Source organism: Crocodylus porosus, unplaced genomic scaffold, assembly GCF_001723895.1.
Source record: "Crocodylus porosus isolate Cpor-Errol unplaced genomic scaffold, CroPor_comp1, whole genome shotgun sequence".
Lineage (NCBI taxonomy): Eukaryota > Metazoa > Chordata > Crocodylia > Crocodylidae > Crocodylus > Crocodylus porosus.
In genome coordinates this window covers 29,331,485-29,344,874 of record NW_017728907.1, presented here as the reverse complement: position 1 = coordinate 29,344,874, position 13,390 = coordinate 29,331,485, and the positions used below count along the sequence as shown (strand labels likewise).

The window sequence follows — 13,390 nt, the reverse complement described above, 5'->3', positions numbered from 1 at the left end:
GGCGTGATCGCGGTGGGACTGCAGCTCCGCCGGGGCGTCGCTGCGTGCAGGGCGCGGGCGGCTTCTCTCGGCTGCGGCGGGCCCGGCTCAGCCATGGACGGGGCCCGGGGTCGGGACCGGGCGGAAGTGGATGGCGGGATCATGGAGGGGGTGAGTGCGAGCCGGGCCCTCCCTGGCGCCGGGCCGCGGGGCACGGATCCGGCGAGCCGCTGCGGTGAGGCCGCCTGGGGCCCCGATGCCGCTCAGCCCGGGCCTCTGTCTTGCAGGGTGGCCAGATCCTGCGCGTCTCTACGGCCCTGAGCTGCCTGCTGGGGCTGCCCCTGCGGGTGCGGAAGATCCGGGCAGGGAGGAGTCAGCCCGGCCTTAGGTAAGGCCCCCCGCGGGCAGGACCGGGAGACCAGCCCTTACCACAAGGGAACGGGGAAAAGGTGCCTGAAGCCAGGGCAGTCTGCACTGCTCTCGCAAATCCCTCCCTGCTGTGGAGGAGGTAGTGAGGCTGGCAGAGCTAGTGCCACCATGGGATGCCAGCCCCTGCTGCGGTCAGTTCTCCAGAGGACAACAACGTGAAGCTGGCCGTCCTGTGTCCCCCCCAGCAGGGGTGGGCAATTACTTTGGGCGGAGGGCCACTTACTGAGTTTTGGCAAGCCATCAAGGGCCATGTGACAGGCAGCCAGGAGTGGATAAACACTAGTTTTCTAAATTTTGTAGGAGTCCCGTGGGCTGGGTAGAACAGCCTGGTGGGCTGCAACTGGCCTGCGGGCCACACCTTGCTCACCCCTGCACTACAGGGGTGCCAGGAGGTCTCTGGAAGAGAGCTGTGCAGACAAGGCTGCTCTCTTAGGAAAGGATTCACTACTTTACTCCAGAAACCCTTGAAATCCTAATCTAGACACTTCGTGTAACCTGGTGGGCTCTGGCACCAAGGGAAGCATCTCCCCAGTACGATTTGTAATGGGCAAACCATTATTTGAAGTTTCATCTCCCAAAATGGACTCTGTCCCCATTTCCCTCCACCTAAATCTGGTGCTGGATTCCCATCTGAAAGGCTGACTGTTTCACCTGCCTCGGGGGAGAGGTCACAGCCGCACAGGGCAGGGAAGCTTCAGTGTCATTAAGGTCAAGGTTTTGGTTAGGTCTCCCGGCTCATCTCTCCCCTGCCTGATGGGCAGGAGGAATCTCTCCCTTCCTCCCCACTTTCAATACTTAGAAGTGGGTGTGAAAAGGATTACTCCTAACCACTAGGCAGACTTCAGGTCACAACATGAGACTTCAGATATGATTGAGCCTGTAAAATGTCTTGCTGAAATGCATACAACAATCTTCCATCCTTAGAAAGGGAGAGGATTTATATAAGTTTAGATTCCCACAAGGTTGTTATATTTGGGTTTAAAAAGCTGTCTAAGGCCATATGCTTTTTTTTCTCCACTATGGAAACTTTAATAACTTTTGCTGCATGTACTTCTCTCTCTCAATTATTCAGTAATTAATATTCCTGTGTATGTCTACACGTCTGTTCTTCTATGAAATCTGTTTTCCTTTGATTTGTGATGTAACTCTGATGTGAGTATAATAATACAAGACCTGACATGTAAAGAACAGAGAAAATTATACTGATATACTGATTAAATTTTAATCTGAATTACAGCTAAGGACAATCTTTAGCAGTCCTAAACAGCAGACTTTGTGTATGTACTTAAGCAGAGTTCAAATTACATTTTGACTGATAGGGGTGGTCTGCAAAAAAAATTGGTCTGCCTATCACGATACCCTTATAAAATCAGAGACCTCCCAGGTTATGATTTTCAAATCTTACAGGAGTGGCTCACGTCTCTTATGCCGGGGCTTAGCCTCTCCCTCCCCCATAATTTGAACCCTGTACTTAAGTTGATACTGTCCATTTGAAACTAGTTAGCTGCAGTGAAATGACCAAACCCTTTTTATAGGCATTGACCTACATGTCTTAGACTTCCTTGCATTTTTTTGTTTTTAAATTGACCACATGTTCCTTGTTGATTTCCCCAATGTTTTTCCTATTGCTTTGGGGAATGCCTACTTCAGTGATTCTCAACCAGAGTGGCACGGCACCTGGGGATGCCTTGAGATCCTTTCAAGGGTGTCAGAGCATGCCACACAATATTACCACTGTTAGGTTTAAACATGATTTACATGATAAACCCAGAAACTTTAAATAGAAATCCACAGTTGTGATCTTTCTAGGTTCTTTGCAACAGGAAAAAGTACACTTTTTTGTTCTTGTAGGCAAAAGAAGAAGGAAAACTAAGGGCTGGCATTTTCCAAGGGGGTGTCTCAAGTTTATTTAGGGGTTACTTAAGTTTATTCAGGGGTTTCTAAAAAGGTTGATAACCAGTGACCTGCATGAACAGGACAGTGAATGCTTGCACAGCAGAGTTCCCAGGGCAGGAATGTAGATTTGTGCACACTCTAGGAGAGAGTTGGAAGCGCATGATTGCTCCTGCATCCATGCCAGTCCTCTTGTCTGTCTCCATGGCAGGGACTGAGATGGGATTTCTGCTACATCCTCTCTCTAGCTATATGATATCCACTTCTGTCATCTCCTTGATAGACATAGAACCCCCATTCATTCCTGAACACAGCTCTACTTCTCCTCTGGCACTCAGGTGGTTAAGAGAAGCCATAAAGTTCTATGAGAATCAGGTTGAATTTCTGCTGCTTTGGTTTAGACTGACATTTGCAATAGCTGTTCAAATATATAATACTACTGTATATATATATTGTTACATGTACATATGTACTGGCATTGTATATGCATTAGGGCTGTGCAAAATTTTGCCCGGCATTTCATTTCAAAACTGTTTCAATGCACTTTGAGCTCAAAACAGCGAAATCAAAACAAAACACAAGCCTTCAAAACAGCTTCAAAATGAAACAAGAGAACCTGAAACTTTTCAAGTTTCAAAGCCAGGTTTACTGGCTTGAGTGCTGGTCCCAGCTGGCAGCAGCTGCCTCCTGTCATCCGGCAGGCAGATCGGGGCCTTGCCCGCACCTCTGGGAGGGCTGCAAAGACTGTGCTGGAGTCTTCCTGGGGGTACAGGCCCCCAGTCTGCCTGCCAGGTGACAGACCAGGGCTGGGCACAGCCCACACCCAGCACTAGGAAGACTGATGCTGCTACTGGCCCCGAGGCAGCAGCACCCGGCTCCTGTCACCTGGCAGGCACCACCGGGAGGACTGTGGCACAGCCCCTGCAGCCTTCCCAGGGGTGTGGGGGAGCCCCTGACCTGCTTGCTGGCTGACAGAAGCCGGATGCTGCCGCCTGAGGCCAGCGGGGCCAGGACAAATCAGCTTGTGTGGGGACCTGCTGCCCCGGGATCGGGGGAAGGTCCCTCCATGAGCTGATCTGCCCTGGGCCCTGCACCCTCCTCGAGCCAGCTCTGGTACAGATCAACTTGTGGGGATCCTCCCCCGCCCCGGAATCAAGAAGGCAGGTCCCTGCACGAGCTGATCTGTCCTGGCCCCAGGCGGTAGCACCTGGCTCCTGTCAGGTGGCAGGCAGATCGGGGTCTGCCAGCCACCCCGGGAGGGCTGCAGGGGCTGTGCCAGAGTCCTCCTGGGGGTGCGTGCCCCCAATCTGCTTGCCAGGTAACAGGAGCCAGATACTGTCACCTGAAGCCAGCAGCAGCACTGATCTCCCCAGTGCTGGATGTGGGCTGTGCCCACCGCCTGTCTGTCATCTCGCAGGCAGATGGACCCCCATCCTCGGGAGGACTTTGGCACAGCCCCCACATCTCTCCCTCCTGCATGCTGCATTTTATGTTTCCCCATAATAACCTACGGGCAAAACAGCAAAACAGTTCTGATGAAATGAAATGTAATGTAACAGTGCTCTCGAAACAGAACTCCAAACCAAACTTCCGTTGAATTGTCACAGTGGAAGTCGAAATGGAACGGTGCTGTTTTGCACAGCCCTACTACATAAGTATATATAATAGTACGATATATAATGGTATTGTAACATAATATGGGTATGTGGGCTGTCTGCATGTATGTTTTAATGTAGTATTATGACTTGAAGGCCTCAACATCTGTCTGGACTAGAGATGATTCGAGATTTATGTGAAGGGCAGCTGGAAGGAGGAGAAATTGGTTCAACAGAAATAACCTTCACCCCTGGGAAGATTAAAGGTGGAACCCACATAGCAGATACCAAAACAGCAGGGTATGTCTTTGTGCATGTGATGATTAATTTATTAACTGTTGTTACCTGTTTTTTAACTGCAGGAGAAAAATGGGGGGAGAACATAAGGAATTCATATTTGTAAATTGGTGCTCTAATCTTAATTCATACTACATCAGCTACATCTGACTTATGAAATGAAAATATGAACACCTAAATAAATAGGCTTATCAGGCCTTATCGTGACCTAGATTTTTATAAATAAACATCTGCAAAATAAGCCAGTCAACGTAAAATAATTATTTGCATATGTGATACCACTTTTAACTTATGGTATATAAAAGACACTAAATAAATGCTAAATGCCAGTGTTAAAACATTTTTCCTTACTTTTTGTATCCAGAAATTTCACGTGGGTGTGAATGCACACTTTTAAATTAAAGTGTAGCATGTCCTTGCACTGATTTTTCATATGTACAGTATTTATGAATCTAAAACTAATTTTGAAACCTGGTTCTAAAATAAAAAGGGAAGATTTATTTGTGTCCCTATAACTTGTAATGCTGATCCCTGAAATATGGGGCAGTCATTTTCTTCTCCTCTGCATCTCTTCATTCATATATTTTTATGGTTCCTGCTCCTTATTGGTTCTGCTTTTTTCTGCTACACCTGAAATTTTCATGCAGAACAGAGGAACGTGCATTTAATGCGAGTGAACCTAGTAGTATGTGGTTGTAGCACTAGCAATTGCTTGGAAGCACTTTAATAAAAAGTATTTTGGAGTAGGCTGTAGGAAGTACATGGGTGTTGTAAGTGATCAGGATGTTGTCTTCTGGGTACAAAAACAAAGGAAAGCTCAGGCAGGTGACCTAATAGAAGAATTAGGCTTGGACACAGGCAAGGAAATAGCTCAGAGACAGGACCACTCAGAAATCTTTGCAAATTAGACAAATACTGTCCCCAGTCTACTGGTGACTTCACTCATTCTTTTCACAGTCCTGAGTATTGTTTGATACTTGTGTAAATAAGCTCAAAACACCATTCTTTGGTATTGTGTTGTTCTGCAATATAAAGACTTTTTTAGGAGACCCCTGGAATATTTCAAAGGCTTACTGATGAGAGTAGCATTTCCAGATACATTTCTGGAGGTACCTTCCATTCCTTAGAATTATCTTATAGGGAATATTTACTGGGTTCCAACAATGTTTCTAAATATCTTTACTCTGAAACAATTACCTAAACATTATTAAAATTGTTTCACAAACCTTTTGTGCTCTCCTCCTGTTGCCTAACTGCTAGTATCACTGGGCAAAGGAGCAAGAAAGCTGTGTTAGTTTTCTTCTTAAATAGGAATAAATGCAAAAGAAGACTGACTCATAGAAAAAAAACACCTTTATTTTTAGGCTTGCAAAGAAATACCAGTGACAAAAAGGTGCTGTTCAGTATTTCAGCAGGGTTATACTTTAAAGGGATGTATAATGTCAATTTAATTAACGGTTCCCTTCAAACTGAAATATTCCATGCTACATACATTTATAAAAATGCTTTTGAAAGTTCTCTGATTGCTAATGATTTAAATGGACTATGGCTGTTTTACCTATCAGTGTTTTCCAATTTTGTCTTAGGAGTGTATGCTTACTGATGCAGGTAGCAATGCCCTGTGTGCTTTTTGCTGCTTCCCCTTCAGAACTTCGTTTGAAAGGTGGTACCAATGCTGAGATGGCTCCACAGATAGACTACACAGTGATGGTAGGGGGCATTCTTCAGCTTGCTGAATCTTTCAGGTGTACATGCCAAGTACCTTAGCTACTTCTGTATGTTCCTATTGCAGGACTCTCTTTAAATTTCCAGTGTGAAATAATATACAAGAACCAGCTTAAATGGTATTATAGATAAGTGAGCATTCATTTGTTTGCATAAGAATACTGTTGTATTAATGTATCATGTGTTTAGAGAGCAACTGATGCCTCAGAGAATTCCCTGAAACATATCTGCCTCTACTTATCTGTTTCTCTTCCTTTATTTTTAAAACTGGAGATCATTTGACTTATAGAGGCTTTTGAGTCTGTAAGTGTTAAGTATCATAGAATCAGTGAGTCGGAAGGGACCTAGACAGATCATCTAGTCCGACCCCCTGCCAGGGGCAGGAAGGAGCACTGGGGGTAGCAGGGGTCATGAGACCCCAGCCAGGTGCCTATCCAGTCTCCTCTTGAAGATTTCCGGGGAAGGTGAGAGCACCACCACTCTGGGAAGCCTATTCCAGGCTCTGGCTACCCTTACAGTGAAGTAGTTCTTCCTAATATCTAACCTAAACCTATCCTCCCTCAGCTTGTGGCCATTGTTCCTGGTGACTCCAAGGGGCCCTGGTGAACAGACTTTCCCTGAGTCCCTGCTGGTGGCCCCTGATAAGGTTGTAGGCAGCCACAAGATCCCCCCTCAGTCTCCTCTTGCAGAGGAGTAAGTGTAAAGTAGTGGTAGGGAAAGGGGAGGGTGGATTTAAACAAGAATATCATTCACAATGGTCTGAAGAGTAAAATATGAAAAACTATATCATATTAATCAATCTACCTGCAAGGCACTTAATATTTTTATATTGTATTTGAGATCCTAACAATAAAACTATTTTCATTTTGGAGCTTACAAGTAGGATGGAATAAGTTCATTAAAATTGATTTGTTCTACATTTTTTTAAATATGCTTATTCCTCAGGTCTTTAAGTCAATTGCTGAAAAGTTCAATTTCATGTTTGACTGTGATATAAAGAAGAGGTGAGTTACACTCTTCCTGGTTGTGAAATACTTTGTGTTGGGCCTGTTTCTAAGGTTTCCATTAAATCAGAATGTTTTTCAGTCCCATTTTCTGTAGTCCGTGGACCACAGAAAACCACTAACTTATGCAGTTTACCCATCTGTGGACAGATGATTGGCTATTAAGATACTTAATATTTTTCAATTATTTTAAGACGAAAAAATTCTTCATGTAGAATATTTCAGTTTCCTATACTGCTTACTATGTGAGAGACACAACTCCTGCCTTAAGGAGCTTACTGTCTCTGTTTAGGTATGGATCCACACATGAGAACAACAAAAAGTAAGGTATTAAAAATATGGAGGAAGAGAAAATCTGTTACATTAATATTATATAGTTAGTAAGGTTCATTCTGTCCATGTTATGCTGGTAAGGCTGTAAAGAATGGATAAGACTTTATAAAGAACTTTAGCTTATCTAAAGCGATGTGCTGTATAGTAGGTGTAAATTAGCAAACAAAATATGCTAAATTCATGTTTACTGTTTTCTTGCTTTGTTTGTACCCTTTCCTTTGCCTTTAACCAGTCTGATTACCATTTTTAATAGGGGCTACTATCCCCAAGGTGGTGGTGAGGTGATAGTCCGAATGTCACCAGTCAAACAGCTAAGTCCAATAAACTTGACTGAACGTGGTACTGTGACAAAGATATATGGAAGAGCATTTGTGGCTGGAGTCTTGCCAATTAAAGTGAGTGTGTTTAGATGTTCTAGAAGTATGTAACTTTATAATATAAATAAAAATTATACAACTATTTGTATATTGTGTATAAATTATACATCTATTGGTTCTGCTTTCTGTCTGCATACCGAAAGATTTTTACTGTAATGAATCTAGAGTGGTTCCGACCTTTAAAGGAGAAGGGCATAACAATATTATTTTAGAAGTTTCTAAAATTTTCATAATTCATAGATTTATGGTAACACCAACAATATGAGGGAAAGACATTGTCCTTGCTCTGATCTTTCAGAAGCCTGTGGCAGAGATTCAAAATTGGGTAACTTTCTAAAAGATATGCTACCTCATAACCAGAAGTGAAGGCCTTGATGTAAGAATTTATTGATGAAATTGTGTGGCCTGTATTATAGGAGATCAGACAAGATGTTTATAATGGCCCTGTCTAGCCACAAAATCTGCAACCCTATGAAAATGTTGCTATGAGCTTTCCAAACACTAAGGAAGATGCACAATCTCTTTCCCAAGGTGCTTGTAACCTGCAACATCAAATAGCTTTCCTCTACCTAATAATATTGTAATAAAGATCCAGTATATCTCAAGGTTTATCAGGGTTAAAAATAAAATCTTCAGTTTTAGACAATGGAAAACTCTTGAATTTCTATTGCTACTGAAGCTACTGTTTTAATATCTCTCAGTAGTCCAGGACTGAGAATTGCCTGAACTTGGGAGAAAATTCTACTTCGAGAAATTAGAAGTCAACTTGCACTGGTTTCAAACAGTGCATTATAGAATATTCATTTAAAAAACTGATCTCCTGTTAACATGGAATAACTTCTTTCAAATATCTGTTCTTTCTATTATAAAAGATGAGAGAGAAGGGGAATTTATACCAAGGATTTCTTTTAACTACAGCATCTAGTTCCTTTCTGTTTTTCGGTATAGCTGGCAAAAGAGATGTCATCAGCTGCAGTGAGATGCATCAGAAAAGAAATCCGGGATCTTTACATTAACATTCAGCCTGTTCAAGAACCTGATAATCAAGCCTTTGGAAATGGAAGTGGAATAATGTAAGACAAGACAAATTTCCGGTATACTTACCTACCTTGTCTTGCTAGCTTGCAATGTGGATCTTTCTGAGACTGAGAGGCTGTCAGAAAGAAAGGAACATTCTTTCCTGTTTTAATTAAGAATAGGGCATTTTTAATAGTCCAAGAACCTTATGTGCACGCACGCACGCACGCATATACTTTGACAGGTGAAGGTGCCTTGGAATTTTTAGCAAAATAAAAGGTCACTTCTAAATATTCTTAAATTAAAACTTGCTTAAAATTAAAAATGTATGTGTTTAAGTATCTGAAACCTAGGCAATTAAGACTGAAAGGGATTTTTAATTATGGTACATTATCTCACTATCTGGTCATTCCGTGAGTCCTTCAGCAAAACCAGAGTATTCAGAACCCAATTAAAAAATGGGTTAGTTTGGAAGAAATGCAACCTGCTTCATATCTTAATGAAGCGAAAAGGAGAAAATGTTATTTTATATGCTGGTCCTTTTCTGCCTTAACTGACGTGCAAAAACTTATATTGATGTTACATTATTTATTTAAAAATCAAGCTTGCATTATATTTTACTACTTATGTCATTAAATGTATACAGTGTGTGCAATGTAGCTAATTTATTATGTACCTTTTTTTGTTTAGTATTTTTGCAGAGACTTCCACAGGTTGTCTGTTAGCTGGATCATCCCTTGGTAAAAGAGGTAAGAGTGGTATAAAATTTTTAACTTTTCCAGGTGTAACTTTATCCACCAAGTGCATCTGTGAATTAGTTAACTTGCTCACTGGTCCTCCAATGCTTTCAGCATTGACTCTTCAGGCAACTTCCCAATATATATCTTCCACCCTAGTTCATACGATGTAAACTTTGCCCAGAGTATTTATGTTCAAGCTGTAAGACTGAATTTGGTTTTAAGGGTACCTTGTTTGACTAAAACTATTCTCAAAAGGGCCTACATTTTTCCTTATGTTCTTCATCAGCTATGTGTGCGAATGAAGGATGAATCATAGCCTTCAGAGTTCTTGTCAAGTGAACATCTGAGGCAAGAGTATGAGAGTAAAGTTGTGTAAAGGACTGTTTTCTATGTAGTGTGTTCTCCCCACATTCCAACTGATTAATGAAGAGGACTGTTTGGGAGCATATTAATTCCCCAGACCCCTATTTCTAGGTAAGAATTCTGACAAGGTTGGCATTGAAGCTGCTGAGATGCTGCTTAAAAATCTTAAACATGGTGGAGCTGTGGATGACTATTTACAAGATCAGGTAAGAATCCCACATGCAGACTTTTAATGTTATTTTAAATCAAGGTATAGCAATGCATTTGAGTGTGTGCATTGTGTATAGAGTGTGAGTGTATATAAAGAATGTAAATGTTAAATAACAAAACCATAAGTTTCAGAAATACAAGAGTCTTTCCATGGCTTTCTAAGGACATGCATTCAGATAATCACTCATGCCATAACTTATAAGGCACCTTTCAAATTGAGTCACCCTGAAAGTGAAAAAGAGTAGCTAGCCAGTTACACCGTCTGGTTCTTACTCCATACATCTTGGAAAGCTGTTCATGTCTTGGGAGGAGGGCTCTCATGACCTTAATAAGATTAGGAGTCTACCCCTGAGATAAAATAGATTTGTTAGGAAGTTTAGCAAGCCGCATAAGGCTCTCAGAACAGTACAGGTATTTCCAAGCATTCTTCCTCTGAGTCTTGGGAAATTTCTCAACAAGTTCTAGCAGCGTATTTGAGGATCTCCTTTCTGCAGACCTCAGTAAATCCTGAGGATTGGGATGGAAGCCATTGTTGATAAATTTCCTTCCCAAAATAAATCTAAGGTCTGCAAAACAATGGTTTCCCCTACTTACAGACATTGGGATGGGACAGGGTGAGGCAGAGCATATGGAGGAGTAAGAAGCATTTCTCTCCAATTTGCTCCATGTAGGAAATGGAGGGAGTAAACAACCCCATAGCTATCTCCTGCTATATCATGTCCTGGACTGTAATGCTCAGTTGAGCTGTATTTAACTTGAACTACTGAGTTCACTGGGCACACTGTCATTTTCAGATTTGGTGAATACACCTGCTTTTACATTTCAAAACCCCTTCTCAAATACAGCCCTTCCATGGTGTGTGTTAGGGGCTTTCTTCCTTGGTCTTATTTTATTTATCTTATTGTTTGGACTCTTCCACAGAGTTGTTAATTTTTGCAATTACGACTTTAAAATCTTTTTTTTTCCCCCTTTTTAAGTTGATCATTTTCATGGCATTGGCCAACGGGGTGTCTAGAATAAAAAGTGGACCAATTACCCTTCATACCCAAACTGCTATACATTTTGCAGAGCAGCTAACAAAGGTGAGTCCTAAAGACTAGTGTGGAGTCCTGTCAATTAGTCTTCATCCTGTGCCTTTATGCATTTGGTTGTGTAAAGTCATCCACTTATAGCCTTTTGTGGGGTGGGTGCATAATGAATTTTCTTAGGGAAGAGTTGTTTCCAGTACTACAGCTGGTATGAATTCCTGGCAAAATCTCATAGAAATAATGAATAAAGATTAGTTAATTCTAAATTCCTGGGTGTTTGATTAAATTAGTGATTCTCAACTGGGATGCCATGCCACTTCGCCCCTGTGTGAGGAGATGAATGCTCTCCTCCCCCACCCCGTGTCCTATGCCTGCTTCTATGGGGACTGCCATTGCTGCTGTCCTTCCCTTCTCTCAGGCAGCCCCTGCACTGGCTGCCCCCACACTCCCAGCAACTCACTTTCCTGGTGGCCGTCTATAAACTCACTAGGGGACGACCAGCAAGGTTTGGAACAGACCTTGCTCTCCCTAGCACCCCACAGGGTAACAAGGAATAATGGCCACAAGTTGCTAGAGAGTAGGTTTAGACTAGACATCCAAAGGCACTACTTCACAGTCAGGGCGGCTAGGACCTGGAACAAAATTCCAAGGGAAGTGGTGCTGGCTCCTACCCTGAGGGTCTTTAAGAGGAGGCTTGATGTCTACCTGGCTGAGGTCACTTGAGCCCAGTTTTCTCTCCTGCCCAGGGCAGGGGGTTGGACTTGATGATCTGCTCAGGTCCCTCCAACCCTACTTTTATGAATCTATGAATTCTGCAGGTGGGGAGGATGCATGGACAGAGCTCAGCTGTCCATTTGCAGCCCAGCTCATCCCTCCACTCCTGCCTCACTCCCAGGGCCAGCATGAGGGGCTGCAGGGGCAGTTGCCAGTATATGAGATCCCACAGGATGAGTCTTAACAGCCAGAGGTTCCCTTGCCTCCTCAGGTATAGATGGAATTTAGGGGGTGGGAGAAACTGTATGTGGAAAGAGCAGAGGATGGCAGAGTTAGGTTCTGCCCCCACGGCCCTTACCTGGCACCAGCTAAATCAGTGGTTCTCAACCTTCTTAGGCTCAAAGGCATTCTTCTATATGGTTTCTAAATCCAAATTCTAACTCAGTAATACTCAACTAGAGTGCCATGGAATTCAGAAAAGTTATGGAGGGGTGTCGTGAAGCTAAAAATGTTGAGAACCACTGGATTATATTTTTTCTATTTTGCTTTCCTTAAATATTTTTAAGTAATTAGATCATGTAATATATATGCACATAATTTTAACTAAATATAATACAGTTAGACATCTAATATTCAAGGTGTGAATTGAAGTGCATTTTCATTTTTTTTTCTAATACTTTTTTACCATCTTTGTTTCAGGCCAAATTTACTGTGACAAAATCAGAAGAGGAAGATTCCACTAAAGATGCCTACATTATTGAGTGCCAAGGAATAGGGATGATGAACTCAAGCTTGTAGTTTTTGGGTTTGCTTTTTTTTCACAAAAAAAAAGATACCTCAGTGATGTGTGTTGCACTATATGTCAGTTAGCATATGAAACAGTGGTGAACAGAGGAATACTTTTTCATACCTAATATGTTCAATTTAACTTTGAAGATGAAGTGTAGCTTTTTCTTGGTGAGCTCCATCATGTCTTCCTTTGATTGTTAACAGTAAAATGAGTACAGATGGGACAGCAGCTGGGATAAACTGCATGTGTTTGGGCGCTAAAATATAATTGAGTAGCTTTAAAAACGCTAAAATATAATTGAGTAGCTTTAAAAATACATGTGCACCAGACTTCAACTATTTAAATGTGACACATCCATGCCTCTTGAAGCATGTAAGTTTTTATCATTTGGGAACCACTACATTACTTATGTCTGAAGAGTAGGGATAGAGTAGTGTAAAGATACAGACTGATGGTGCATTTCTATTTCTGTAACCGTTTTGCTGAAAATTATTTGGAAAAAGTAAAGCAGTTTCAATATATATGAACTGGTACTTATTTTTGCTTGCTGTGTTCTTTCAGTAGTTCATGTTAGGGTGGGGGTAGATTCAGTAGTTGTGAGTTATATATTCAAAAATACTGGACACGTCTACATGTTCATTAATGCACAGTATTTACTGTGCATTTAGTTTAGTACTTGCTTAATGAAGCAGCAACTAAATGCACAGTAACTAAAGTTACTGTGCAGTAACACCAGCAAAAGTTTTTTTGTGGCAATGAGCAGTAGCCTAATACTATTGCACAGTAATGTATTATCACAGTTTTTGCCTGGCATGCTACTACACAGTATTATTATGCTACTGTGCATTAAGCGTCTCATAGACATACCCACTGTGTAGCAAAAAATCATTTTCATT

General features: G+C 42.0%; 1 protein-coding gene across 1 annotated transcript; it reads left to right on the top strand.

Annotated features, from left to right (window-relative positions):
• Window positions 1-6: 6 nt before the first annotated feature.
• On the top strand, window positions 7-12,522 carry RTCA (RNA 3'-terminal phosphate cyclase). Its single transcript, XM_019531025.1, has 11 exons — window positions 7-150; window positions 267-367; window positions 4,053-4,196; window positions 5,780-5,903; window positions 6,864-6,922; window positions 7,509-7,650; window positions 8,581-8,705; window positions 9,340-9,398; window positions 9,864-9,958; window positions 10,940-11,044; window positions 12,404-12,522. Exons 1-11 carry the CDS (start codon window positions 94-96, stop codon window positions 12,500-12,502), a joined length of 1,110 nt encoding a protein of 369 aa, XP_019386570.1. The 5' UTR covers window positions 7-93; the 3' UTR covers window positions 12,503-12,522.
• Window positions 12,523-13,390: the final 868 nt, after the last annotated feature.

Bases quoted from the DNA above. Each gene is read 5' to 3' on its own strand.
- RTCA (XM_019531025.1), top strand. From the start codon at position 94: ATGGACGGGGCCCGGGGTCGGGACCGGGCGGAAGTGGATGGCGGGATC. The intron at 9,399-9,863 runs GTAAGAGTGGTA...CCCTATTTCTAG, and splicing joins ATCATCCCTTGGTAAAAGAG to GTAAGAATTCTGACAAGGTT. The intron at 11,045-12,403 runs GTGAGTCCTAAA...TCTTTGTTTCAG, and splicing joins TTGCAGAGCAGCTAACAAAG to GCCAAATTTACTGTGACAAA.